Consider the following 26,331-nt stretch of genomic DNA (forward strand, 5'->3'; position numbering starts at 1 on the left):
GTGTATTTATTAAGAAATCATTTGCACTTTAATTATACACATACAGTATATGTACTCCATTCAATTAATTGTGTGACCTCTGAAGACAGCGTGGCTTATCTAGGTGTAGGATAGTGATAGCAAAAGCGTGAATAGCTATGTAAAGAATTATTGTCTGTTTATTTATTTTACCTTACTGTTTCCTGTGATCAGTGATAAGAACTGTCAAATACATTCACTTGATTTCATAATTAAGAAAATAAAATGGCAAAGAGTGATTTTACTAGCCACTGATAGTTACTTGTAGCTTACTGTAGATAGCGGGTTCTTTATGGCACCATGCCATATGTTACATGGTGTCACTGAGGTTATAAAACATAATATCCCTTTGGAGAATGTTATTAATAAAGTTCTCATTTTTACTTTCTCCAATCTTATATGACATATTCATGCTGGAACATAGTTTCTTAATAACAAATATACTGCTGCTAAGTAGTTCTCTCCATCCTTATTTGTTCAGCAACCCGTCTCACCAGGTGAATGGACTGTTGCAGGTCATAAGCTGAAAAACACAGGTGCCATTAATATTGCCATGTTTTAGAAGTAGAATTTTATTTTTGCAGATCTCCCCAACAGTTCCCAGTCTAATGCAGGCATACACCATACAATTATCGGGGCGATTACCCCGATCTTGGCGGGTCATTTTGATTATTGTACTGTGTGTGCAGCCGACCAATGATAAAATATCAATCGTCCGATGTGATATTTTTAAGTTAAACGTCGGCCGCATAGTGCAGTGCATGTCCATCCGCGGCCGACTGACAGACATTTCCCCTGTTCCTTCACAGGGAAGGAACAGGGAAATGTCTCCTCCACAGGGGCAGGGCGCAGATATCGGGGCCAATACACTGATATCGCACAGTGTATGCCCGTGATATCTGCAGGGTGTCAGGTAGCCAGAAAAACTGTCTGTCGGTCTTACAGGCCATATATCTCACAGTGAATGCCCAGCTTTAAGGAATTCTGTAGCTAAAACACGCACAGTACACACCTGTTTTGGAGGTATACTGTACATGGTAAGACACTGACCCTTTTATCTTTCAGCATGCTTACAGACTTATTAATATAGCTGTGATGCCAATTTATTTTATTTGTTTATAAATGCTAATAGAGAAAATAAGAGCTGTTGCTATGGAAGATTCCAAAAATTGCTAGGATGTGAGCACAGAATGGCAATGTCTTAAGGTGCATACACACACAAAGATTTTTTGAACGATTATCGTTTAACGTTAATCGTTTGTAAAAATCGTTCACTTTCTGAGTCAAACGATGAACGATTTTCGTTCATGCGCGTTCACGTTTGTAGTTCAGTCAGACTTGTCAACTCAACGATTTTCAGTAAGGGAATATGCAAAAATAGTTTGTAGTTCTAAAAAATTGTTCATTACATTTAAATGAACATAGTAAATGAACAACTTTAGTAAACTATTTTAGTTCATTTTTTCAAGGGAGAAAATCTTTTTCTAAAATCGTTCATTAACTAAATCGTTGTGTGTGTATGCAGCATTAGTTTCGTTGTCCATGTGTTAAGCTATGGCACAGGTTCTCAAACTCTGTCCTCAGGACCCCAAAAAGTGCATGTTTTCCAAGTCTCCTCACAGAATTGCAAGTGAAATAATTAGCCACCTGTGGATCTTTTAAAATGTGTAACTGAGTAATGAATACACCTGTTAGGTGACCTGGAAAACATGAACTGTGTGGGGTCCTGAGGACAGAGTTTGAGAACCACTGAGCTATGGTGAGCTGACTAAATGATTTAGTTGGCAAGCTTGCAGTGAAGTCCAAGTGCACCAGCACCACTTATTGGTCATTCCCTGCTTCCATATCTCTTAAAGTATCCTGCTTACTTATACTGTACTCATTCCAACTACAATATTTCTCAGAGCCTTTATTACTAGCATCCTCCCTGATCTCGCCAGGTAAAAATTCTATGGTAATCCCAGAGGTTCCCAAATTGGGTCCTCAAGGCACCCTAACAGTCCAGGTTTTAAGAATATCCATGCTTGACCACTTGTGACCTAATTAGTACCTCAGCCAATTTGATTTAACCATTTGTGCTCAACCATGGATCTCTCTAAAACCTCAATTGTTCTGGTACCTTGAAGACTGTTTGGGAACCTCTGCCTTATATACCCCTTTTACATCGGAGCTAAAACCCGGGTTTTTGAAGGGTTAACCCAGGCAGCTCCCTGGTGTAAAAGGGGAGAGAGTTGGATCGCCGGGTCGAGTGACCTGGCAATCCAACCCAGGTAACTAGCAGGGTTTAACACGGACGTAGCCCGTGAAACCCTGCTGTGAGAACAGCGCATTCCGGGTCACGATGACCTGGAGTGTGCTGCTAGCCGACCGATTGGTCCGGCTTCAGTGACGCTTGGAGATTACGTCATCTCCAAGCGACCACTTTCACTCCGCAAAAGCCGGGTCTATGCAGACCCGACTGCGGTGTGAGCGGCGCTGACTCGGGAATTTCCCAAGTCGGCGCCGGCAAAACTCCGGGTCTGATCCGGATAGGAACTTTGTTCCAACTCCGGGTCAGACCCGGAATTTAGGTGGAAAAGGGGTAATACTGTGCTTGATAAACTCCCCCTCTGCTTTATTTCAGTCAGCTATTTGTATAGGGGGGCAGGTTACAAACCACATGATTTATTAAAGCCAAACTATATCGATTTTCGAACATGTTTCATTGCAAATCACCATCACAATTTTTTCAAGTGTCCTCAATACAAATTACTGGATTTATTAAGCTGCACCACTCATGCTTATTTTCTTTTAATAGTAATAATAATGATTAGAAATTATGTTACAATTAATACTGCTAATTAAAACTGATTAAAGTGCCATCTTACCCCTTAGCAATTCATTAATTTCATCACTGAAAATTCCACATGCAATCCAGTCATCAACGCTCTTGATGTGGTCAAAAGCAGTAAGACCGCCATTATCCTGATGCTTTAAATTTGCTCCTAAGCAAAAGCACATAATCATGCAAATATGACATAGGGAGGCATTGAATGCAAACTTGAAGTTCATTTGTGTATGTTTAACAGTGATAATTAGCATTCTGGCTGTATATTTAGCAGGAGAAAACCAGACTGTGGCATATGTATTGTGCAATCTGTGTTTAATGAGTGTTTGAGTATTCACATGTACATAAATGTGCCAAGTAATTTCTAATCTATGGAGGATACTTAAACATTATGTTCTTGCTGCTAAAATAGCATTTTATAACAAGCTAACAGTCCCTCTGCATACAATTTAAATATTATTTTAGGAAAGGCCTTGATTTTTTTTCTAATAGATAATACAAACAGCAAGTCAAACACAAATCTGTGCTACTATAAATAGAAATTGCAAAGTAATAATGTATCTAATTAAAAACACCTCATTGCATATACCCAAGTACACATTATTACTGTAATAAAAACAAACCTAATTTGGCTGCTTTAGTTTATTCTGCACCTTCTGTGTTATGCAAATGAATTGTATTATAAACAAAATGAAGCTACAGGAACATAAAACGCTATACTAAAATGATACGATCACTACCTATAGATGCACCACTTTGCAAAATATATAAAACTAAAGCCTCAAAGGCTGACTTATGTTTAGCTACTAAAGAAGATACTTGTTAAATGTTTTGTGCCTTGTTGTTATTGAATTTGCTAATTTGTTAAGTAGAATCATTGAGGGCGGGATGTACCATGTATTGCATTTAGATTGTGATACATGAGGGATTCCTATTGCCATTGTGTGGCCCTCACCCAGCGTATGCACAAGCTGCGGGCGATGGGGAGGGATCCTTCGAACTCTCCCCAGAGGATCTTACGAAAAGAAACTCATAGGCTTCTATAGGCAATGCCATCTATAGGTAACATTGCCTATCAGGCTCAAAGTCCAGAAAGTTATGCTTTCCAGAGCTTGATGCATATAAGCACATCGCTGCCCCATAGAATATTCCCAATATGTGCTGTGGACCTTGTTAATAAGTATGGAGATCCATATATATTGCTGTCAACCTCATGAAACTGCAGTTTTTGGAGGTTTAGCACGTTTTGTAATGATACATTTTTAAAGCACAGCCTGTAAAATGACAGAAGCTGTCAGTTGGTGCTTAATCTCTCTACACTTTATCAGTCTCCAATATTTGATAAATATCCCCCTTACGCTGCATAAACACGTAAAGATTTTCTGCCAACTAGTTGATTGGTTGGAATGAAAATCTGGTAAGGTATGAAAGCAAATGACAATCAGCAATTTGCTCTCAAACGCCAGAAAATGGACAAATACTGTTGTTTAAACAAATTGTTTAGATCAAACATTTAACAAACTTGTCTGACCGACCATTTTCACCTGTTTTCTGGCATTTAGGAGCAAATTGCTGATCAGTTACTCCCATACGTTACCAGATTGTCATTCCAACCAACCAACTAGTGGGATGGTTGGACAGAAAATCTTTACGTGTGTACCCAGCTTAAGTCTTAAGGGAAACCAGTGACCAATGGTGTCTTTGCAAGTTTGCATATCACCTTGTACACTATGGAGCTTGTACAAATGTAAACCTACACCTGTTTGCGGAGCATATCTTGTGTGGATCTGCACTCCTCATGCTCTGGAAATGCGTGCATGCAAGTACAGGCGATGCAGAGTAATATACATTCTTATCTCATTTACACTGACAACCAAAGCTGCTGGACAGAGCGGTAACAGGGCCATTCTTGCATAGGCAGAGTTCAGTGACTGTGTGACAACACAACTGTGGGCTATGCAGGCTGTTAGAAGGCACATCTTTTGCTTCTAGTATAAGGAGGTGCAAATGCGCACTTACTAAAGTGTCCTCATTTGCCTAACACTTTTGTGTTATATGGTGCAAGGCGCTTGGCACGACTTAGGCTCTCTGGGTAGTGAGGTGTACTTTTTACTAAATTTCTTATTGCACCATAGCCACAAACAAAGACACGCAGTGTACCAGGGACACTAGATTAGTACTTTTGTCAGAAAGGAATTGGTTGAAAATGTGTATAAAGCTGCAGATTAAACAGAATACGTGTCAGGGGGTATGGCGTGGCGCTCTTATTGTATTTTTTAACCCAGATTTGAAATTTAGTTTCACGTAGGAGTAATGTCAGTACGAGTAGTCAGTGTACCTTTGTATTAGCGCTGCAATAAAACGCACATAGAAAGAAAAAGATGCTTGGCGTGGCTAAGTCCCAAAGTCTGTGATACATCAAACGGGACTATTTGGTGCAATTTGAGCAAAGGTGTATGTGGTCACTTCTGTATGATGATAAGTAGTAAACCAGGCATGCACGTAAAGGCAGCTGCATCTTTAGATGCGTATAATTCTGCATACAGATATGCACATTTTTTCTGTGCACACTTTTTTAGAGAAACATATACCCATTTTACTTCCAACTTGGCCTATGTAAAATAGTTTCTCTGCCTAGAGTGCACATAACTACTGAGAACCACTAAAGCTGGGTACACACTTAGCAATGTGTGTACCCAGCAATGCGGCGCCCGATGGGCTGACATATCGTGCTTCCGGTACACATTACAGGATCTGATGCCCGACAACCTGATATGTCGGGCACCGGCTCTATTCACCTGCCTGGCATCGGCAGCTGAGTCGTTCTGTCAGCCCTACATGCAGATAGAACGACCCCAATGGATGACCTGCGGGAGCGTGCATGGTCATCCATAGTGGGTACACATTTGCCAATGTGGATCATCTATTGCCAAATCCGCCGGATAGGGGCGACATATCGTCTCATGTGTACCCACCTTTAGAAAGCTGTGGGGGTGAACATATCAAAGTATGTGGTTCAACTCAGAGGGTCTTCTGCACACTTGGACATATACTGTATACACACTGCCTTCAGTACATTACATCCAGATACACCCAACAAGATAAGCACAAGAATAGGTATTTAACCTTTGTTTTAAAAAAGCACATTCATTCTTACATTAGATTTAAATCAAAATCGCTCTTTAACACAACAAGTATAATCTTTTTTCTCATATGTGGACTTAAACAAAAAAAAATCATTAACAATTTTACACCCACAAAACATATAATAAATGCAATATCAATGAAGAAACCATCTATGAGCTTCACAGGTGACTCCACAATCAGCTAGTGGACAGCCCTGAGGCAAATTCAAGTTGCTGTAAGACTCACACAAAGGCAAGTATTATAGATTTGGCAATGGGCTGTATCACTTTTAAAGCTTTAATCGATTATGTCCTATTTTCTTTTCAACACCCACTCTTATTTTTAGTGGTTTGTCCCATTTTCTATCCTCCACCCCACCACTTCTGACTTTGTTCTGTGGCCGGGTGTCAAGTGATTATTCATTCATTACCAGCATGGACAACACCTGACACCTGCCTATTTAATCTGCCGAATCCCAGCATTCTTTGCTGGGTCATTAATGTTTCCTGTGCTGGACTTGTGGTCTTCTGATGGTCCTGTGCATGTTTAGACTTTGCCTTCTCCAGCCTGCCACAGATCCTTTCAGTAATATGGATTACTTTGTCTGCTGTCTCTGCCCTCTGTATACTAAACTTGTCTATTTGCAACCGGTCCCTGTTCTGTGCCAGAAACTTAGGGTGCCCACATACATAGTTATCTGCACACAATCCCACGTTGTGTGCGATTTCCCCTGAACTCTCCCCCGGCAGTCCTACACACGATTTGGAGTAAAAAGCATCCAATCTGAATTAAGATCTATCTTGCATCTTAATTTATTTTTTTTTCCCAGTGCAGTGTGTCCCAGATTGTCAGATCTGCCCTACTGCGCAGCAGATCTGACGATGCGATGTGCGACCAGCTGGGACGCACATCGTATCGTGAGTGGGGACTCACGATTTACTCTCAATTTAGCCATATTTTACACGATCTGTCGTTCCAATGTGTCGGAATCGGCCAGATCGGGTAAAATATCGCTGTGTGTGGGGCCAGCTTTAGACTATATTCACCTGCTGCCTGCTTCTGACCCAGTTTGTATTTAAGGTTTTGCTATTCTGCTTGCCTGCAATGAACTGTACCCTGAATTTGTGTTCATATTCTGCAGCCTGCAAGGTCTTCACCTGCATTCATGTGTCCTTATGTTAAACAAACCCTTTTAGTGCACCTGCAACTGGTCCTGATCAGTGTTTTGCTTTTCTGCAAAAATAATGTACAATCCCCTTGTGAGACCAAGGACTAATTGAGAGTAGCCTTAAAAATAAAATGTTGCTCCAAACTGATCTAGCATCAAAGCCTGTTCCATCAGTCCTGTAACAAGTTATCCGATTACCACATACTCAATACACATTTGCATGATATTGTCTCATTTGAAATGCTGCGCATAGGGTCTGATTCAGAGTTGTGTGCAAACCTAATGGTTTGCGTACAACTCCGATGGTGGCCAATCCGTTCATACGCAGGATCTGTACTGTGCATGTGCCAATCAGTGTCTGCGACATCGTTCGCAGTGTCCCCTAAAGCTGGGTACACACTAGGTTGACTTGACGGCCAACTGGCCATCACGCCGACCGAGTGGCCGAATCAGGTAAGTATACACACTTACCGATCGGCTGCTCGACATGTCTGGCGTCACAGCTGGGGGGCATTTGAATTTGCCTGCCCAGCTGTTGCATCAGTCCCTGTAGCAAGTGTGCGGGCGGTCAGAGGACCATCCTTATACACTTCCAGATGTGCATATATGCGCATATATATATCGGCCATCGGCTGTGCTGCACAGCTGACGCAATATGTCCGTGAACAACATGCCGTGAGCAACGACATACTCGCAAAGTATATCGGCTGTTCAATTGAATGGGCGACATATCGCCCAGTGTGTACACAGCATAAAATGTAGCATGCCATTTGGGGACGGTGATGGGGCCAGTAACCTGAGGGTGACTCAGATGGCCGAAGTTCATGCAAGAAATCCGATGACTGCGTCCTCAAACACAGCAGTGGATCATAGAAGCCGGCAGGAGGCATCTATTTAAACAAGATGCCTCCTGCGGCATCACTATATTTTAGCATCAATGCTGTGTCCAAATACGCTCGATGTATAACTCTGAATCAGGCCTATAATCTGCATGCCTATATTGTAAATATAGCCGTTTCATAAACTGTTTGTACCATACCATAGTCAATCAAAAGTCTTGCTCCGTGGAAGTTTGATGCATGGACAGCATTAAACAGCGGCGTGATGCAGTCATTATTTCGTGTGTCCACTTCAGCACCGCTTGACAGCAGCAATTTCATAATGTCATAATTTTCAATGTGGCGAGCAGCTAAATGTAAAGCACTGTTAATGAACAGAAATCACATTACTTTTAATTCCGTAATATTCCAGGATCAATAAGGTTAAGATAAGTATATATCACAAGCGCAATTACAATCTCTTGCAAATATATAAAACATTAAGTGTAAATGATGAAAAGGTAGACTTGTCTCATTTAGATATTACCTATTTATTTATATCCTCACCATGTAATGTCAGCAACATTCTTGAATATACTGGCCAGGCATTTTGCAATCTGATTATATAGTCCAAACCTCTCTCTCTCACAATACTGTATATTTTATGTGTGGTTGACAAGCAAAATAAACCAATACAGCTGCAACAGCATAGCCCGAGAGTTAAAGCAGTTGGCAGCATAAACTGCCCTTATTACCTGTTCTGGTTACAGAACTATGGAGCCTATTTATTCAATCTGTTTTAGTGGAGATTGATTTTTTTATTTATTACGAGTTCTTTCTACAGCACACACATACAGGGAATATTTCAGTCATTCGCATCAGTCCCTGCCACAGTGATGCTTACAAGTCACATTCTCTGTAACATGGACACAGTTCTTTTTTTTTTTTGGCAAAAGTCGGTATGTTTTTGGAGTAAGGGAGAGCATATATTCAAACTCTGGGAAAACATATAAACACGGTGTTTGTGTACTATCAGTGGGGGTACCGGTGCCGGCCCGTCTGCAGGCACTTGTAGTTTCACAAGTGCCAGAGGGCAGGCACACTGGCACCTCTAGTTTCTCTGTAAAAACACAATTGTATATATTAAATATTATCACTATTATCCCTACACCTACCGACAAGGGGTGCAGGTAAGAGTCCAAGACTTCAGCCGAGGCCTGAGGTGCTCAGGATAGGGGGGACCCCTTTATTGGAGGGGGGGGGTCTCCACATCCACTGGGCTCCCTAGCCTGGGCTGACTAGTTTGGGGTGTTAAAGCTGTAGCTAGGCTGACCTGGTGAAAGGGTTCCCTGGATGTGGCATTACACTCTGACTAGTTGAGTCCAGTGTTTGAGCCAGTCTGTTTTAAAAATACGGGGAAAAACACAGGGCCTGGGGCTGGTTATGCTTTTGGGGGTCCACCATATGTTTCTTAGAAGCAGGACTGGCTCCTGGAGACCGGGACTGGTTATGCTTTTGGGGGGTGGGAACCCCACAATTGTTTTTCTTAAATTAACCCTTTATTTAAACATTAATACACACAAGCAGCCTGCAAGTATCTCATATGTGCAGGCTGCTTGTTTGGGAGTGTTGGGCTAGGAAAACACAGGCAGGAAACACGGGTAGGAACGATCACATACACCTTCGGAAAACACGATCTCGTGAAACATGGGAGCTTGGTAAATTCCTGAATTTAATTTATTAAAAAAACCTCCCGTGTATGATTGTTCCTACTCATGTTTCAACACTGACAAAACACGAATCTTAGTAAATTAACCCCTTAGTCACAATACGACATGTAGTGCGAGACACCTGGCGCGAGTGAGCCGAACCAAGTGGTGTGTCATATTTTTCACCCGAAAATGCATCTTAGTTACAATGTGATGCAACAAACCACTTCAAAAGACTGAACTGATTAATTTGATATGCGACCCTTGTATGACTGTGTACGACGGAGTTTGTATATGAGGGACAACGGAACGTGGCTTGGAAAAAAGATGTAGCCTCTGCATTGAAGCACTTTGTATACAGATCAGTGCAGTCTCATGAAGTGGTTTTGTCACATTGCATTGTGATGAAGATGCATTTTCAGGTGAAAAAGAAGCAAAAAAAAATAAAAAATGCACAGTGCAAGCCCAGCCGCACAGGACTTGGCGTGACGAGAAGGGCTGTTTGGCGCAGCTGCAGCAATAGTGTATGAGGAAACATCTGTATCGGATAGATATTGTCATCTGCTTTGCAGAGCAATTCACATGCAGCCGCCACTTGGGTACTTATTAGCTACAAATAACTTCAATAGATTTCCTTTTTTAAATGGTCAGTGAAGCCACAGCTTCAGTCACATTCGTGTCACCTCAGCCAGGTGCGACAAAGTGAGAAAGTCGCTGCTCCAGTTTGCAGATGTGACTGTCTGAACAGGTCACAGATGCAACTTTTTTTCTTTTTTTTTAAAATCTCAAATTACTATTAAGGGCCTGCCTCCCAGCAGCTTGTCAATCATGCTGCAGCGTTTAGGGCACTTTGAACATGCGCAGATATAAATAATTGGAGATGTGCATAAACATTTGTTACGTACATCTCTGAATTAGGCCCTAAGTTTTAGAATGACTCTTAGTAAGGCCCATAATGTATAGAAATGTAAATAGACAAGTTTGTATAGTCAAATGTGCAAAAGGGAGCGGGCTCACAACCAAAAAATTAAAGAAAACTCAGTGTCCAGCCAGCAATAAGAACCATATTTGGGGAGATTCTCAGGAGATGTCTGCAGCTTCCTCCTGGTGTGTATGGGCCTCCTACGCACAGATTTACCTTCGGTATATGGAGGTTTGTGGTGTCTCCTAGTAAGATTTGCTATTACTGTATAAGTATAATGTATATTTGTGACCCACTATTGCGGCATTACCCAGAAATTGGTGGATGGCTTACACATGTATTTGCAAATTTATGCAACTATACTTCTGATGTCATAATCAGGGGCATCAAGAGCTGCGCCGGGGGGAGGAGGAGCTGTGAGCCCCTCAGCCTGGCGCAAACCCGAGGGGGGGGGAGCGATCAGTATGATCCCCCACAGACATAGGAGTCTGACGCTGCAGCCCAGCACGCAGCAACGTGTGCTGGGCTGCTGTGAGATAAGTGGGAGGGGAATGGGGGGCGGCGCCAGGCCCCTCTAGCAAGTAATTAGTACCACCTCCCCCCGCCCTCTTAGCGCCCATGGAACTTATAATTGCAGTAATAATTATTAGAGGAATGTTTGCTTGCATGGCTTTCCTCCGGGTACTCTGATCTCCTCTCACACTCGTAAAAATATAATGGTAAGCTAATTGTCTGGCCACAAAATTAGTGTGTGTGTGTGTGGGGGAAAATAGATTGTAAGCTCCACTGGGGCAGGGACAGATGTGAATGGTAAGATATTCTCTGTAAAGCGCTGCGGAATATGTGTGCGCTATATAAATAACTGGTAGTAATAATAAGTTAGTTTTTGGTTGCTGGCAGCTGAGTGCAGGGGAACCTGGTTATTTTTTACCTATACTGTATACATTCAGTTGAAATTATACAGGCATGCTTTATGCATGTGCAGTATATTCCAGTAATTAAAGTATGTGGCATATCGGTTTATTTGTTTTGGTTTTTAATGGCTTTATCTCCAAATGGAGTCTTAAGCTGGGTACACACTGGTCGATATATTGGCCGATCAATTGATCGGCCAATATATTGTGCCCCCGTCGGCCAGTGTGTACAGACGATATGTCTGAACAACGTCTTTCACAGACATATCGCATTGGCTGTGCTGCACAGCCAATGAACAGATATGTCTGCAGACATCCCAAAAAAATACAGTGACTAGTACCCCGCGCATGCGCCGACCGGCTGCCTCTCCAACACCCCCCTGGTGCTAAGTCCCACCCCTTTGTTAAGCCCCGCCCCTGCGATCGTGGAACACTCCTCCCCCTACAACCCCCTCATCGCGACCCCCCCTCTCCCTTAATTACACACCTGCATGATCCGGGCTCCGGTGATGTCTTCCATATTCTCCGGTCAGGCGATATCCCATACTGCACTGGGACCCGATCACCTGATGACCGGGCCGCAGTGCAGCATGGGAGACCAGCTGACCAGAGGGGAGACATCACCGGAGCCCCGAACTCCAGTCCCTAGAGTCAGGTAAATACATTTTTTTTTACACTATCAGCGTGTGGTCTGTTTCGACCACGCAGCTGATTACTGGGGCTGGCTCCCAGCTCTGCCCTCCCCGTTAGAGCAGGGCAGGAGTCCGGTAACCGGGGGAGACCCTGGATAACGCCACCTCCAGGTGGCGTTATTATCACAGGGCGTTCCCCGATATTTTTTTACAATTTATTTTTAGTAACTTTGGTCAGATCGCATTTCCCATTACAATTATGGGAAATGCAATCTGCTTATTAAAAATAAGTGATACTTAGGGGTTGGATTCGAATTTTACGAAGTCTACTCCAATTGCCCTTTAGTAACTTTATGTGAAAAGGGTGTGAAAACACCCTTTTTCACTTTATTTTAGTAAAATTATTGTTAATAAATGGACCGCATTACAAATTCTACTCCAATTGCCCTTTAGTAACTGTAGGTGATCCTAAAATAATGATGTGACTTTTCACATTATTTTAGTATCATCTAAAGTTAAAGGGCAATTGGAGTAGAATTAGTAAAATTCTACTCCAAGCCCTAATTATCACTTATTTTTAGTAGGCAGATCGCATTTCCCATAATTGTAATGTGAAATGTGATCTGGCCACAGTTACTAAAAATAAAATGTGAAAAAATACAGTGGAAAGCCCTGCGATAATAACGCCACCTCCAGGGTCTTCCCCAGTTACCGAACTCCTGCTCTGCTCTAATGGACAGAGCAGAGCCCGGAGCCAGCCCCAGTGATCAGCTGTGTGGTGTAAACAGACCACACACTGGTAATTTTTTTTTTTTTTTTACAGTGCATCAGAGTCCAGGGACTAGTGATCGGGGCTCCCAAGATGTCCTTGCTCCGGTCAGCTGGTCTCCCAGCCTGCACTGGTGCCTTTTCGTCACCTCACCTGCAGGATGGGATGTCAGCTGACCGGAGCCACAGCGGACATCAGAGCACCGATCACTGCATGTAAGTGTAATTTAGGGAGGGGGGTCGCGTAGGAAGGGGGTTCCGCAATCACGGGGGCGGGGCTTAGCGACGGTCGGCCGGCTCATGCATCGGCACTTGTCACAGTATTTTTTGCAAAATTACCGTGATAAGGGTGCGGAGGGGATTTGCAGGGACAGAACTTTATTGCAAGCTCGGTCCCTGCAAGGGATTTTAATAAATCCCTGTGATATTGCCTAAATTCGCAATGAGAATTCAGTCAGTAATATCACACTACAATCTGCATTCAAAATGCTGATTGTAGTAAATAGAGCCCATACAGTGTAGCCAGTAGTTTTTTTTTTAAGCTGTATAAATAGCAGCAAATAAACACTAGCCAGCCAGGCACCTTATAATAATTAGGCTTCCCCTTCAGTCTGTTGGAGTCCTAAGTGCTTACAAACATATAAAAAATAAAGCCAGGTCAGCATCCTTTAAGATTGCAACAACCTTCAGGAAAGCTTATTGTCTCCATATTCAACTCGTGGTCAGCAGGAACAATGTGAATAATACACAGTACTCTGTGTTCACTATAGCAAATGTCTGGAGTTGTTTTACATATTTTGCCGTGTGCATCTCAAGCTGGGTACACACCAAATGATACATTGTTATATATTGTTCTGGCGTGGATCAGAACGATGTATCGTACACACATCATATAGTCCATCGTTCATTGAATCGTCCTATCTGCTGTGCTGCACATCAGATGGAATGATACAATGAACGGCAGTGCTGTTACATGCAGCATGTAACAATACATCATGCATCATATTGTGGACTGTGCTGTGTGTAAAGCATGCACCTTGTATTGTTACATCGCTGGGTCGCACATTCATAGGGTGTGTACCCAGCTTTAGTCAGGACAGTTCAGTTGTTCAATAATTTTTTCACAAAACTTCCATTATATTAAACAGCATTTTTAATCAATTGTGGCCAACAAACGTATATATGTGTTACAATACTGTATAACCTTTCCATGAAGTCAATAAACAGCACTGATCTACTTTGACATTATGATTCTTCAAAATGCTTTTAATAGAGCTGAATATTTTGGTGGCTATAAACTATGGGCATATAAGCAACATAATAATGTAGTTCACTTAAAATTGTTTCACAGTATTCTAGTGAGCACAAGCGTCCTATTTACCAATATGAATGCAACTACCTGTGATGATTAATGTGCAAATTTGGTATTGTGTACCCGTGCAGCTTTAGTACATAGAAATTATACACAATTCTTATAAAATATATATTATGGGCCTGATTCAGAGTTATTGTAGCCATGACTGTGTTTTTATGATAATGCGGTGTGCGTATTAAGACATCGGTCATCGGTCGCACAGATTGGCAGCCAAGTACAGATGGAGATTCTGCAGTGTGAGTAACTGTGGCAGAAGACACGGGGCCAGATTCAGAGTTAGACGCTAATGCTCTCGCAGCTGAGATTTTTGTAGCTGTGGATGTGCAAAAATATGCAAATACAGCAGCGGCCAGGACTTGTACTGAGACGCCCAGCCAGGGTTGTCTTATCAGCAGTGTGGGCCCTAGGGAAAGCAATGCCCCTACCCACTCATTCACGGGAAAAAATTTAAATGGTCAATAAAATTAAACCCTCCTGAATGCCCATCAGACACATGCAGAGAGACTCTGTCTGACTGGCCTGAACCTAGCGGATGAAGTGAAACTAAAACGGAAGTGAGTACTCGTCACCGAGGTGGTATGGGGTGGGGGAGGTTAGATCAAAATAAAGTGCACCAGCGGCTGGCTTATAAAAATATCACAAATTTACCAAATGGCCAAGGCTGCAGGGGGGGGGGCAGGTTGGTGGGCCCCTGGGCAGCTGCCCAACAAACCCAATGGAAGAGATGGTTCTGCACCCACCTGAGCCATCGCAGCTGTCAGCAACTGTGTAAAGATAAGCAGCATTGGACGCAGATCAGGCAAACATCGACTCCTTGAGCGAGTCTATGGTCACTCCCTATGGCCATCGTAACCGAGACGCCAGAGTCAATTTAACTGCATATGGGATCGCAGACGCAGGATGCGACACGCCCCCAAGATGGTCAATGCACACCTGTGTTTTAAGCTGACACTCCCCGTTGCCTCCCCCAAACGCTCCCTGCCCGTCACTCTCACTGTGAATAAAGACTTGTGGTGTGCGACTAAGGTAACGTACCTTGATGCATGCACTGTGCGATTCAGACGCATGTGCAGTGGCAAAAAATCGTTCGACTTGCGAAAACATCGGCATAGCTACAACTCTGAATCAGGCCCACAGTCACTGACCACAACATGCCCACGTCTGGATAACCAACCTCCTGTATCACCCAGGAACACCCATTAAAATTGCCTCTTTGCATCCAAATTCGTATTGCAGCTCCCAGCAGTAACCATTGGGACACATGCACATTGTGACTAGGACACATGCACAGACTGATAACATCGGCCACTTGCGTGCGGCATCAACGCTGCGTGCACCTCTGAAACAGGCCCTCTATGTGCATAAAAAGCTACATTGTCACATCTGTAGCATCAAGAATTTATTTGAGCTGAAGCAACAGGAGCAAAATTAAATATTTAAAGATGTTGAAAGATAATATTAATGTACTCCCAGCAAATGTCAACAAGTTCCACTTTTTTTTATATGCACACACACAAAACAAAGTAGCATCATATCAAAAACAGTCATTTAAAATCATTGTGCTCTCTCTCTCTATATCTATCTATCTAAATATCTATATATATATATATATATATATATATATATATATATATATATATACACACATACATAACCAAATATTATCCTACAGCTTGTGTGAAAGACAGGAGGTTCTCTTCCCTGAGGTACAGCACGGCAATCTGTGAGCAATTTCCACGGTTTGACATCTCTTTTATCTTGGCATTCCTGAGGTTATGTTACAGTTTTCAATATAACCAATCTTTGAAATAAAGTAGTGTGATTTGTACTTCACTCCTGCTTACTTTTATATTTTGACATAGAGGTATTTCAGCACTTTCAAATGTCTTGACATTTTACTAGTTTGGAACTTTGACCTGGAGATGAAACTGATAAAAATAATCTAGCTTTGTAAGTGTAGATTTCTCCACTGCTCAATGTCCTCAAGGTTTTTAAAGATCTGAAAAAATGTTCTTAGAAGAGCTTCACCATATGGTTTCTTTCTCCTGACATCCATCTAAAATTCATTATTAAGTGACCAATCTTTCCAACTTTATCTTTTTGTCTTTGCTAAGGTTACAAAATGTGAAATCTCACAAAGTTTATTAGAAAGGCAAATAATACTCAAAATGAACACCTTAAAGTATTCAGTTTATTACAAACACTTTCGATTTCATCCACCCCAGATCGTTAAGGATCTCCGGAAAGTTTGACAGAGGTGGGGAAAGGCCTCCATTTAAACACAACGTTCTACACATGTGAGTTATCCTGTTGCTATTCTGATGAGAACAATGGATTACACCCAATCCTATGGGTAGGTAGTTTGGATAGAAATGAAAGAATATTTTATGTTACAAGAGCTGCCACGTGCTTCACACCCCCTCAATCCTCCCACACTGTAGCACTGGAAACATCACATACAGTTTTAGTATATCTGATGCCTGAACTGTTGGTTTCAGAATGGGGTTTCCCCGGTATGACAGCAGGTGTGCACTAATGAAGCACACCTATTCTCAGAATTTGAGGATAAACTCTCCATGCCAGTCCATGAACAATGGATTTATTTCCAGAGTGTGCAGTTTCAGGGATGAATGGATCAAAATACAGCTTTGGCAAGAGCAAGAGTTTACCCCTTTTACCACACAAGAAAATGGGCAGAAGGTTCAACCTAAACGACTGCAATCTGCCAAAGAGAGACTCTACCGGGAGGTCAGCAGAGAGTGCAATGAGGTCACAGTACATCAGGCAGGAGGTAGGAGAAGAGAAAGGAGCTTAGGAAAGAGAAAACAGTCCTAAGAAACACTGAGGGGGTGTATCAAGCCTTAGAGAGCGATAAAGTGGAGAAAGTATACAAAGCAACCAATCAGCTTCTAACTGTCATTTATCTAGCACAGTCTATGAAATGACGGATGCTGATTGGTTTCTTTGGGCAACTGCACCACTTTCTCTCTCTCTCCTAGGCTTGATGCATCGTCCCATGAGAGAGAACAATCTGGAGAGAGGCTGCTAAGCACACTAGCAGTACACTGTAGGGAGAGTTCACAAATTGAGTTAGTACCTAGAGCAGGGGTGGGCAATAATTGGCCCTCCAGCTGCTGTTGAACTACACATCCCAGCATGCCCTGCAAGTGTTTTAGCATGGCCAAATAGCAAAACTGTAACAGTGAATGTTTTGATGTGTAGTTCTACAACAGCTGGGGAGCCACTTACTGCACACCCCTAACCTTAATGGAGGGATAGTTGATAACATTCGATAATAAAATATTAACAAATTGTAGACAAAACCAAGAATTATGATATCACAATACTGGTTACTCCCATAAGAGAGTACTGCTTAGTCATGACAGGATGGGTGATGATGGGCAAAGCTGAAGTTGATGGTTTGGTGAATGCAGACTTGTGACGGACAAAACAGATGTTAATAAACAGGCAAACGAACAAGACTCTTGATGCACCAGAAGAGATTCAAAATTCCCACTTACAGTAGCATGTGCAAAGATTGGGAGGAGTGAGGGCATAAAGGCTGCATACAGTTTATGTCTAGTCTTCATTGACTTGACCTTTAACAAAGTGCTGATTGCAGTAAGTGAAAAAGTGTGTGCAGTTGTCAGTGTTGACAGTGTAAAAGGGCCAGCTTAGATCTTTTTAGGAAGCTAAAGCAGAAGAGATAAGGATAAACATATTCCAGGCATCATTTAGGACTGGCCTCAAGAACATGAACATTGAACAAAATGTGTTAACTTCCAAATAAAATGTTTCTTCAGATCATCTTTGGAGAAAACACATTTGTGTATGTCAAGCCTACTGTATATATGAATACTGTACGTCCAGCTCAAAGACCACAGTATTTCTGCATCCAGTATATGTAAATATTTATGCCTAGCTATGTGTAGAGGCGATGTGTACGAGATCCCAGCGCTCAAGATCCCAGTGGTCAGAATCCCAACAGGGTTAGAATACAGACACTTGCTGGTCAGTATTCTAACAGTCCCCCTTTCCCTACCCTAACCCTCCCTCCCCGGTTCCCAACCCTAACCTCCCCCTCCCAGCACCCTAAACCTAACCCTCTCCTCTTAGTGCCTAACACTAACCCTCCCCCCTTAGAGCCTAAGCCTAACGCTCCCCCTAGTGCCCACCTCTAACCCTAATGCTAACCCTACCCCCAACCCTACTTACCTTCAGGATTCCGGCGTCGGCATTCTGAGCGCCTGAATTCCTATGTTCGGGATATTGACCACATCCCATGTAGAGATATAGGGCCTGATTCAGCAAGGAATGCACGGATGCAGACGCACGCAATACCCAATGTTGGCGGTCTGTGCATGCATCTGGGTCGCAGTGCGCATGCGCAAACCATTCACTGCATCTGCAAAAACGAGTGCAGTGAATACTCAGACCCAGGGAAAAGTGATAGACAGGAAGTGCCGCTTCTGGGTGGATTCGGGGAATGGTTGGCCGAACGCAGGCGTGCCAGTGCGTTCGCACCCCGTTACAGGGGCATGCATAAATTAGCCACTGAGATACTGGATGCAGCCTAGCATCCCTATGTGTGCAGGAAGTCTCAACTCCTGCGGCAGGCTCAGGTCTACCTTTAGTCTGCGTGCTGCTCCGATGTTATTTGATGTTTTCTCAGCCTTGCGCATCAGTACGGATGTTATTGGAGGGTAAAGTGGGCGGCATTATGTAGTGCTGGGCGTCTGCATTTTTGTGCTGGGATTGCTGTGCATATGCAATCATTAGCATATTCTCTCAGCGGCCGGGGGCATGAGTCTGCATCCGTGCGTTCCTTGCTGAATCAGGCCCATAGTTTGACAGTTTTAGTAGAAAATGTTAAAGTAACTTTATTCTATGTGTGTAATAATGTAATGAAGAATCATGTGCACATAAGTCTTAAAAGTGTTATTAGTAAACACAAGAGTTTTATTTTTCATAAAAAATAAAATAAAGTATGAAGAGCTTCGGATCTGCAGTTTAGCGGTGAATATGAAATAGGAATCTTTTTTCCCGTTTTCGTCAACATCTGTGGTTGAGTGGGGGCACTTTCTGCAAATGACTGACAGTTACCTCCACTCAGACCACAAATGCTACTGATTATTTTAATTTAAGATAGTATTTGTAAATAGCCATCATTCATCTACTATATAAAGGAGAAAATTTGTCCTTCTGTCTTTCTATACAAATCCACAGTTTACAAGCGAAGATCGTGACAGTTACATACGAGCGTATTAAAACACGGCGGAGGCAACTAAAAAATTATTAAATCGAAATTACTTACTGTTAATTTTTAAGTAATTTAAAACCACAATTTTTGCTGGACGCTCATTGTGGGGCCTCACGCCATATGGGTAGGGCCTCGGAACAAGCGTTTTGTGTTGTCATGTTTTGTCATGAACTTAATGTTTATTTTTGAAGAGAGCTTTAGCAGGCTTTGCCACCATTCTCAGCTCTCTGACTATACCAAATTACACAACAACATTTACTTCTTTCTTCCAACTGTGTCAAAATGATGACTTTGCAAGGACCCTGCTGTTACTGTGAGCTGCCAAATATTACACATGGAATGCTTCTCCCAAAATTTTTCTGCGCAGAAAACAGGGAGTCGCTGTAGATGGTCAACCTGGTATCAGAGCAACAGAAGCTCTTTGCCGTGTTTGCACTATACATCCTACAAATTTTGAATGCTTCCATCTCCGAAGTTTGCTTTACACAGTTACAGGTCCTACTCCCTTCGAAGACCTTAGGACTGTTGATGGTGAAGTTTGTCACACTTTTTGTGAGGCTTGCCTAAGGAGAGGTTGGTTGGAGGATGATGTGTAACAAACATTCTTAAAACCCCGGTGAACACCGGGTACTCCAGCTAGTTCATTCATAAAGCACAGCGAAAATGTGCTGCATACTATTCACTCATCTGGCTTGTGTAGAACAATTCTTTCAAAGTGGAGGTTGCAGCAAAATGTATTACGGGGAAATTCAATATTATTCTATGGTTAACATACTTGAAAAAAGAATAATTATATCATCTGGTATTATGAGACAATTTGAAGTATGCTACACCTATAAATAACGCCACTGTACCAGTTTGCATTTCACTCTCCATAATATTGCACAGAATCAAGATGGTACATTATCGAAGGTTAATTCTTACCTGTTCCCATTTCTGTCACAGATGTTCACATTCAAACCACTGGTTATCAGGAATCTGACTTGATGCACTTTATTTCCCCTGTACAGATACAGACATGAATAAAGCTAAATAAAAGTAAATGGTAAAATATATTAATACTCCAGATCCAGAACTAAAAAAATATAGACTTCCTATTAAGCAAATGGAAACTTGAAATGCTTATTTAAAAAATGTTAAAAACAACATCAGTAGCGCACGCAGGAGGGGTTTCTGAGTACCGAGAAACCCCCCCTGCCAGGCCAATCCATCCCCGCAGCGCACAAGTAGTTATTTGTTTTTTTTAAAGTGAGACAGAGAGCTTTGTCTCTGTATCATCAGGCCGTTCTGTGAGCTCCGACTCAGAGAGCAGTACAGGGGAGCTGCTGTGGCTGCAGCTCCTCCCTGACAGCTCCCATGTGCCTTTGAGTGCCGGTGATGTAACTCACTGCACTCCTCTCATCTGCACTCCGGGCAGCATGTAATTAGCACAGCCACAAACATCATCACAGGTACTGTACCTCCAAGCTCTGTTTATACCATGGGTGTGGGGGGAGATGGTCTGTAGTCCGAGTGTGTGTAATGTGCAGTGTAAGTGTCTGTGTGTAATGTGCAGTGTATGCCTGTGTGTAATCTGCTGAGTTTCTGTGTGTAATGTGCAGTGTAAGTGTCTGTTTGTAATGTGCAGTGTAAGTGTCTGTAATCTGCTCTCAGTGTATGTGTGCGGGAGGGGAGGAGGGGAGCAGTCCAAATTGGGAATACAACTATACTTACACAATGCATTGCAAAAATTTAAGTATCCATGTGTGACGGGCATGTGGGTGGTATATATATATATATACATACACACACACAGAAACCCCCCCCTTACAAATCCGGCGTTTGCCCCTGCAAGGGAGTGACAAAGGTTATTCATTCTAATATGCATATACTGCAAATTAGCATTGACTAAAGCTGGGTACACAGACTATATGTGCCCAGCACGATCTCGTGAGCAACAAGACCCGGCGGGGTTGCTGGCATCGACAAGAGCATACACACTTGACGATGCCTGCAGCGACGACAGGGGTGGTTGCGGATTTGGCAACATGTCATGACTAGAGACATCCTCAGAACTTTCTGCATGTACTAAAGATCTGAGGATGCAACAGACAACCGCTGGGAGTGCGCGTCAGTATCTGCATTGTGAGTACACGCTGGACAATACGAACGATTTGTCATTCCGATGCATCGGAATCGGCCAAATCGTTCAAGATATCGTCTACTACAGGCATGTCAAACTCGAAACTACCAACCGGGCCGAATATTCAAGGTCTACGAGTGTGTGGGCCGCAAAAAAAAAAAAGTCATATGCAATTTTGAAAGGTTTATTATTAATAAAAACCAAAGCAGTGCCCCCTGTAGTAGGGCCCCTTATGCAATTCCACCCTGTATAAGAGCCCTAGTAGTTCCCCTTCTGCAGTGCCCCAGTAATGCCCCTAGAAGTGCACCTTATGCCGTGCCCCCAGTAATGCCCATTATGCAGAGCCCCCAGTAATGCCCCTTATGCAGAGCCCCCAGTAATGTCCTTAGTAGTGCCCCTTATGCAGAGCCCCCAGTAATGTCCTTAGTAGTGCCCCTTATGCAGAGCCCCCAGTAATGTCCCTAGTAGTGCCCCTTATGCAGAGCCCCCAGTAATGTCCCTAGTAGTGCCCCTTATGCAGAGCCCCCAGTAATGTCCCTAGTAGTGCCCCTTATGCCATGCCCCCAGTAATGCCCCTAGTAGTGCCCCTTATGCCATGCCCCCAGTAATGCCCCTTATGCAGAGCCCCCAGTAATGTCCTTAGTAGTGCCCCTTATGCAGAGCCCCCAGTAATGTTCTTAGTAGTGCCCCTTATGCAGAGCCCCCAGTAATGTTCTTAGTAGTGCCCCTTATGCAGAGCCCCCAGTAATGCCCCTTATGCAGAGCCCCCAGTAATGCCCCTTATGCAAAGCCCCCAGTAATGTCCTTAGTAGTGCCCCTTATGCAGAGCCCTAGTAAAAACCCCTTATGCAGAGCCCCCAGTAATGCCCCCTATGTTGTGCTCCCAGTAATGAACCCTCCCAGTATAGAACAGGCCCACTCACCTGTCTGTGCAGTACTTACCTTTCTTCCCAATGGCCGCTGGGCACAGCTCCAGTCCATGCTGTCCTGCGTAGACGCTGCCGCTTACTGGATCCAGAGCAGCAGGCACAGGCTCCGCTCATCGTGGGTGACATATTGACGTCACCAGTGCGATGCATCACTGGGAACACTGGCCTCTGAAGTGATTCGAGGCTTCAGATCACTTCAGAGACCAATAATATAAATATATATATGCCCACACTCTGGGGCTGCAGAAAATGTTTATTATTTGGGCCGCTTGTTTGACATGCCTGGTCTAGTGTGTTGGGGACTTTAGAGTTACCATTATGAACTCCCTCACTATGGGGGCACATATAGATAAGTGCAGGATAAAAGATGCATTTTGCTCAGATATTGTAGATAAAAGCATGTTAAATGATGTATTAAAAAGTATGTAGAGATTAGCGTTTTATTTCTTTGCAGGTGTGATTAACTGCAGAGATATGTATAGGTTAAACTGCTATATCCATTGTTCTAGCAATAAGAATTGTGGGTTTAAAATGTATCAGTTTTGATATGTGCAGAACAGCTGACAGCAAGTCCCAGTTTTTATAAACAAAATAGTTAAATCAAGATGGCATTTGTCTGCAATAGTCAGAGGTGAAGGCTAGATGAGCAATTGTTAGGATTTTACATGGGAACAAAACGATAACACAGATTAGTGTCAATATTATGGTTGAGACACAGACAACCAATTAGGGCCTAGCACGTACGAATATCAATTACTTTAATATTACCCATTGGATTAACTGGAGGTATAGCCAAAATTATAGTATAAAACTCACCAGAGAAGGAAGGAGGGGGGAGCAGTCTGAGAACAGAGGAGAGAGCACACAACGAGAGTCTGGGGGTGCCGTTGCCGTACATATGTATGAAATTGGCTGGCTGCTATTCTGCACTGGGTGTCACATTTATTTTACAAGTATTCCCTACTGCTGCTGATATAACCTATGTTTTTGTTGTGAGTCTGCACTAGCAAAATACATGTATAATTAAGCTGTCTTTAAGTAAAAGCATTGTCATTTATTTTACAATCTGTATTTGCGTGAATTATTTAATTTCTCTTTTTAACAAGTAAGGTTTGTAAGTAATCCAGAACATATTGCGTTATCATCGTAAATGCTAAAATTTTAAACACACAATTTGTACACAGTATAGTACTTTAAGACAGTGTGTACAGAGGTTGTGGTTAATAAATAATATTTTACATTTTTTATGTAAGATACTGATAAGGGGTGTGTTTCCTTCTTTCTTTTTGTGCACACCGGCCATTGCCAGCTTTTTTAATCCCAATATATCTGAAGCAAATTATTCTATTTTTCATTTAATAACTATCAGGTTATAAGTAACATAAATATATGAACTTTGCAAAGTGTTAACCAGAATTATATTCCTTTTAAATCATTTGGATAATTTCCTTTCATAAGATAACGATGCACACAAAATGTTATAAGTAAAATGTTTTATATTCATCAAATCAATCTTGTTAAAATACAATATAGACGATACAAAGATGAGAGAGAGAGAGAGAGAGAAAATGGCTGCTGTGTGAGATTGTTGTTGTGACCCTTTATTTATACAACTGTATTCCTATTACCCGATAGGTGTGTTCAAAAAGGGGTGTTTCAATCCTTTACTTTGAAACTCATGTCCAATCACCTGTGAGGAAGCTTCAAGAGGAAAAAGCCTCTTGTTGGTGGAGTTGAACACCTTAACAAATGCTAATTAGATTGTAGTATCATTTAGCCATCTCTATTGATATGCTGGAATAACCAGTTCTGTGTAAACTTGTTTGGGAGCTGACTATCTCTGGAATATGTGAATTACACATATATATTTATTTGATTCTAATTGTATAATTAATTATTATTATTGATTTTAATATATACACTGCAACAGATACAATTAAATACAGATACAAATACAAATACATTAATGTACTGATAAGGTCAATAAAATAAATCCAGCAGATCAACTCTAAATAGCCAATATATACTCGTAGTTTTCAACAGGCATCAAGCAGACACAAATTATATGCCTCCAGAGAAGCACATCTATTGTTCTTTTATATACAGTAGCTCCATCATATTACACAGCACTTTCATAATTACCATTAGTCCTTGCCTCATTGGAGATTACAGTCTAAGGGGGAGATGTATTAACGGCAAAATGCGGTAAAACCCCCGAAAATGCAGTTTTCGGGGGTTTTACTGCATTCCCCATATGTATTACGGGGAATGCGGTGGCGTTACCCAATAGAAGCCTATGGGCTTCTTAGCGCAACGCTCGGGGCTGGGATGGATCCGATCGGATCCCTCCCATGAGCCCCCGCGGCCCGCAGCCTTCTGCACATGCGCAGAAGGAATTCTGGGTGTTCAACCCGGAAGTCCCTCTGCCCGGCAGCATCGCAAACGACAGCTCTCATCGAGAGAGTTGTCCTTTGCGAAATCCTTGGTACATACCGCGGTATGTACGCGAAGTCGGGGGGGATGTAACGCAACAGCGATGTCGCCATTAATACATCTCCCCCTTAATTGTTCACCACACAAATAGTTCAATACCTAAGGTGGGTTAAAGGTACTTACTTTTTGTCCTTATTGTAAGTAATGTCAAAAAGTAAATCTGCATCTTCTCCATCTCGAAGATTGAATTTATTTGAAACTAACCTAGAAAAATAAAGTATAAAGCAATTTTTAAACATGCACTAAACCAGTATTGCTGCATCTTTTTTTCAACTGGGACTCCAAGGGGTATAGAAGTGTGGGTTTTTAGAAGTGGAGTTGTTGCCAATAGCAAGCAATCATATTCTAGCTATTATTTTCTAGAAGATGCTAGATAAATGAGAAGTAATGTTGATTGGTTGCTATGGGAAACATCTCCATTTCTAAAAACCCAAACTTTAGTAAATATACCCCCACCTGTTAGTGTGTCAATGCTCTGGGACTCCAGGGGGGTCAATTTACTATTGTCCAATTTTGTGTGTAGGTTTAAAACTACCACATATGACATTTTTCTTGGAATTTATAAGCAAACCACACATAAAAATGGATGGAAATGTCTGGTATTACTATACATTAACTTCAGAGCCAGTGCTACTCAGCATCATTTAGGTACACTTAGAAGGTCTCCGAACAAACCATTGTGCCCCTACCTTACCTATATAGGACCTTCCAATACTGAATAGCACTGGGCCTGGTTTGTACCAGGGTTAAAAGTACATACAAGAGCAAGTCACTATAAGTGTTGTTGGTCCTCTTGTAAAAATAATAACATGGCACTCAGTATTAATTTGATCACTGCCTTCATTTATATGACCACTTTATAAATTCCAGGAGATTCTCCCAAAAGTCGATGTTCCCTCTGCAAAACCACTATGTGGGTGTTAGGAACAACAAGTAACAGCACTTCTCATTTGACCTAGTCAGTCCATCTATGGTTGCATAGTATCAGTTCTGCATTGTTTTGTTTTTTTTAAGTCCTGGATGCTTGTAGTCACATGCCCTCTCTCTCGAAGTTCCGGGGATGCGAAGAGGGATCCGCCGCTTACTCACTGACTCCCCTCAATGACTACAGCCCCTGGTAATTGGCCCCTTAGTCATATGGCTTTCTGCTAGTGTACTGTGCTGCTTGTCATCTTTAACCCTAAACTCTACATCCTACGCCATTTATTTGGATTACCAACTGCATTCTTGCATTCTACTGTTGAATGTCA

At 42.3% G+C, this 26,331-nt stretch overlaps 1 protein-coding gene across 1 annotated transcript in view; it reads right to left on the minus strand.

Annotated features, from left to right (window-relative positions):
- Window positions 1-467: 467 nt before the first annotated feature.
- LOC148538345 (uncharacterized) overlaps window positions 468-26,331 on the minus strand; it is a 231,790-nt gene continuing 205,926 nt past the window's right edge. Inside the window, exons 22-26 of the mRNA XM_088454387.1 lie at window positions 25,205-25,285; window positions 20,462-20,539; window positions 8,179-8,342; window positions 2,886-3,002; window positions 468-541 (exon numbers count right to left, since the gene is read on the minus strand). Of these exons, the coding sequence (XP_088310513.1) occupies window positions 468-541; window positions 2,886-3,002; window positions 8,179-8,342; window positions 20,462-20,539; window positions 25,205-25,285 (514 nt within the window). The remainder of the gene's footprint in view (window positions 542-2,885; window positions 3,003-8,178; window positions 8,343-20,461; window positions 20,540-25,204; window positions 25,286-26,331) is intronic.

Source organism: Taudactylus pleione, unplaced genomic scaffold (genome assembly GCF_031769625.1).
Source record: "Taudactylus pleione unplaced genomic scaffold, aTauple2 ptg000040l, whole genome shotgun sequence".
Classification (NCBI taxonomy): domain Eukaryota; kingdom Metazoa; phylum Chordata; class Amphibia; order Anura; family Myobatrachidae; genus Taudactylus; species Taudactylus pleione.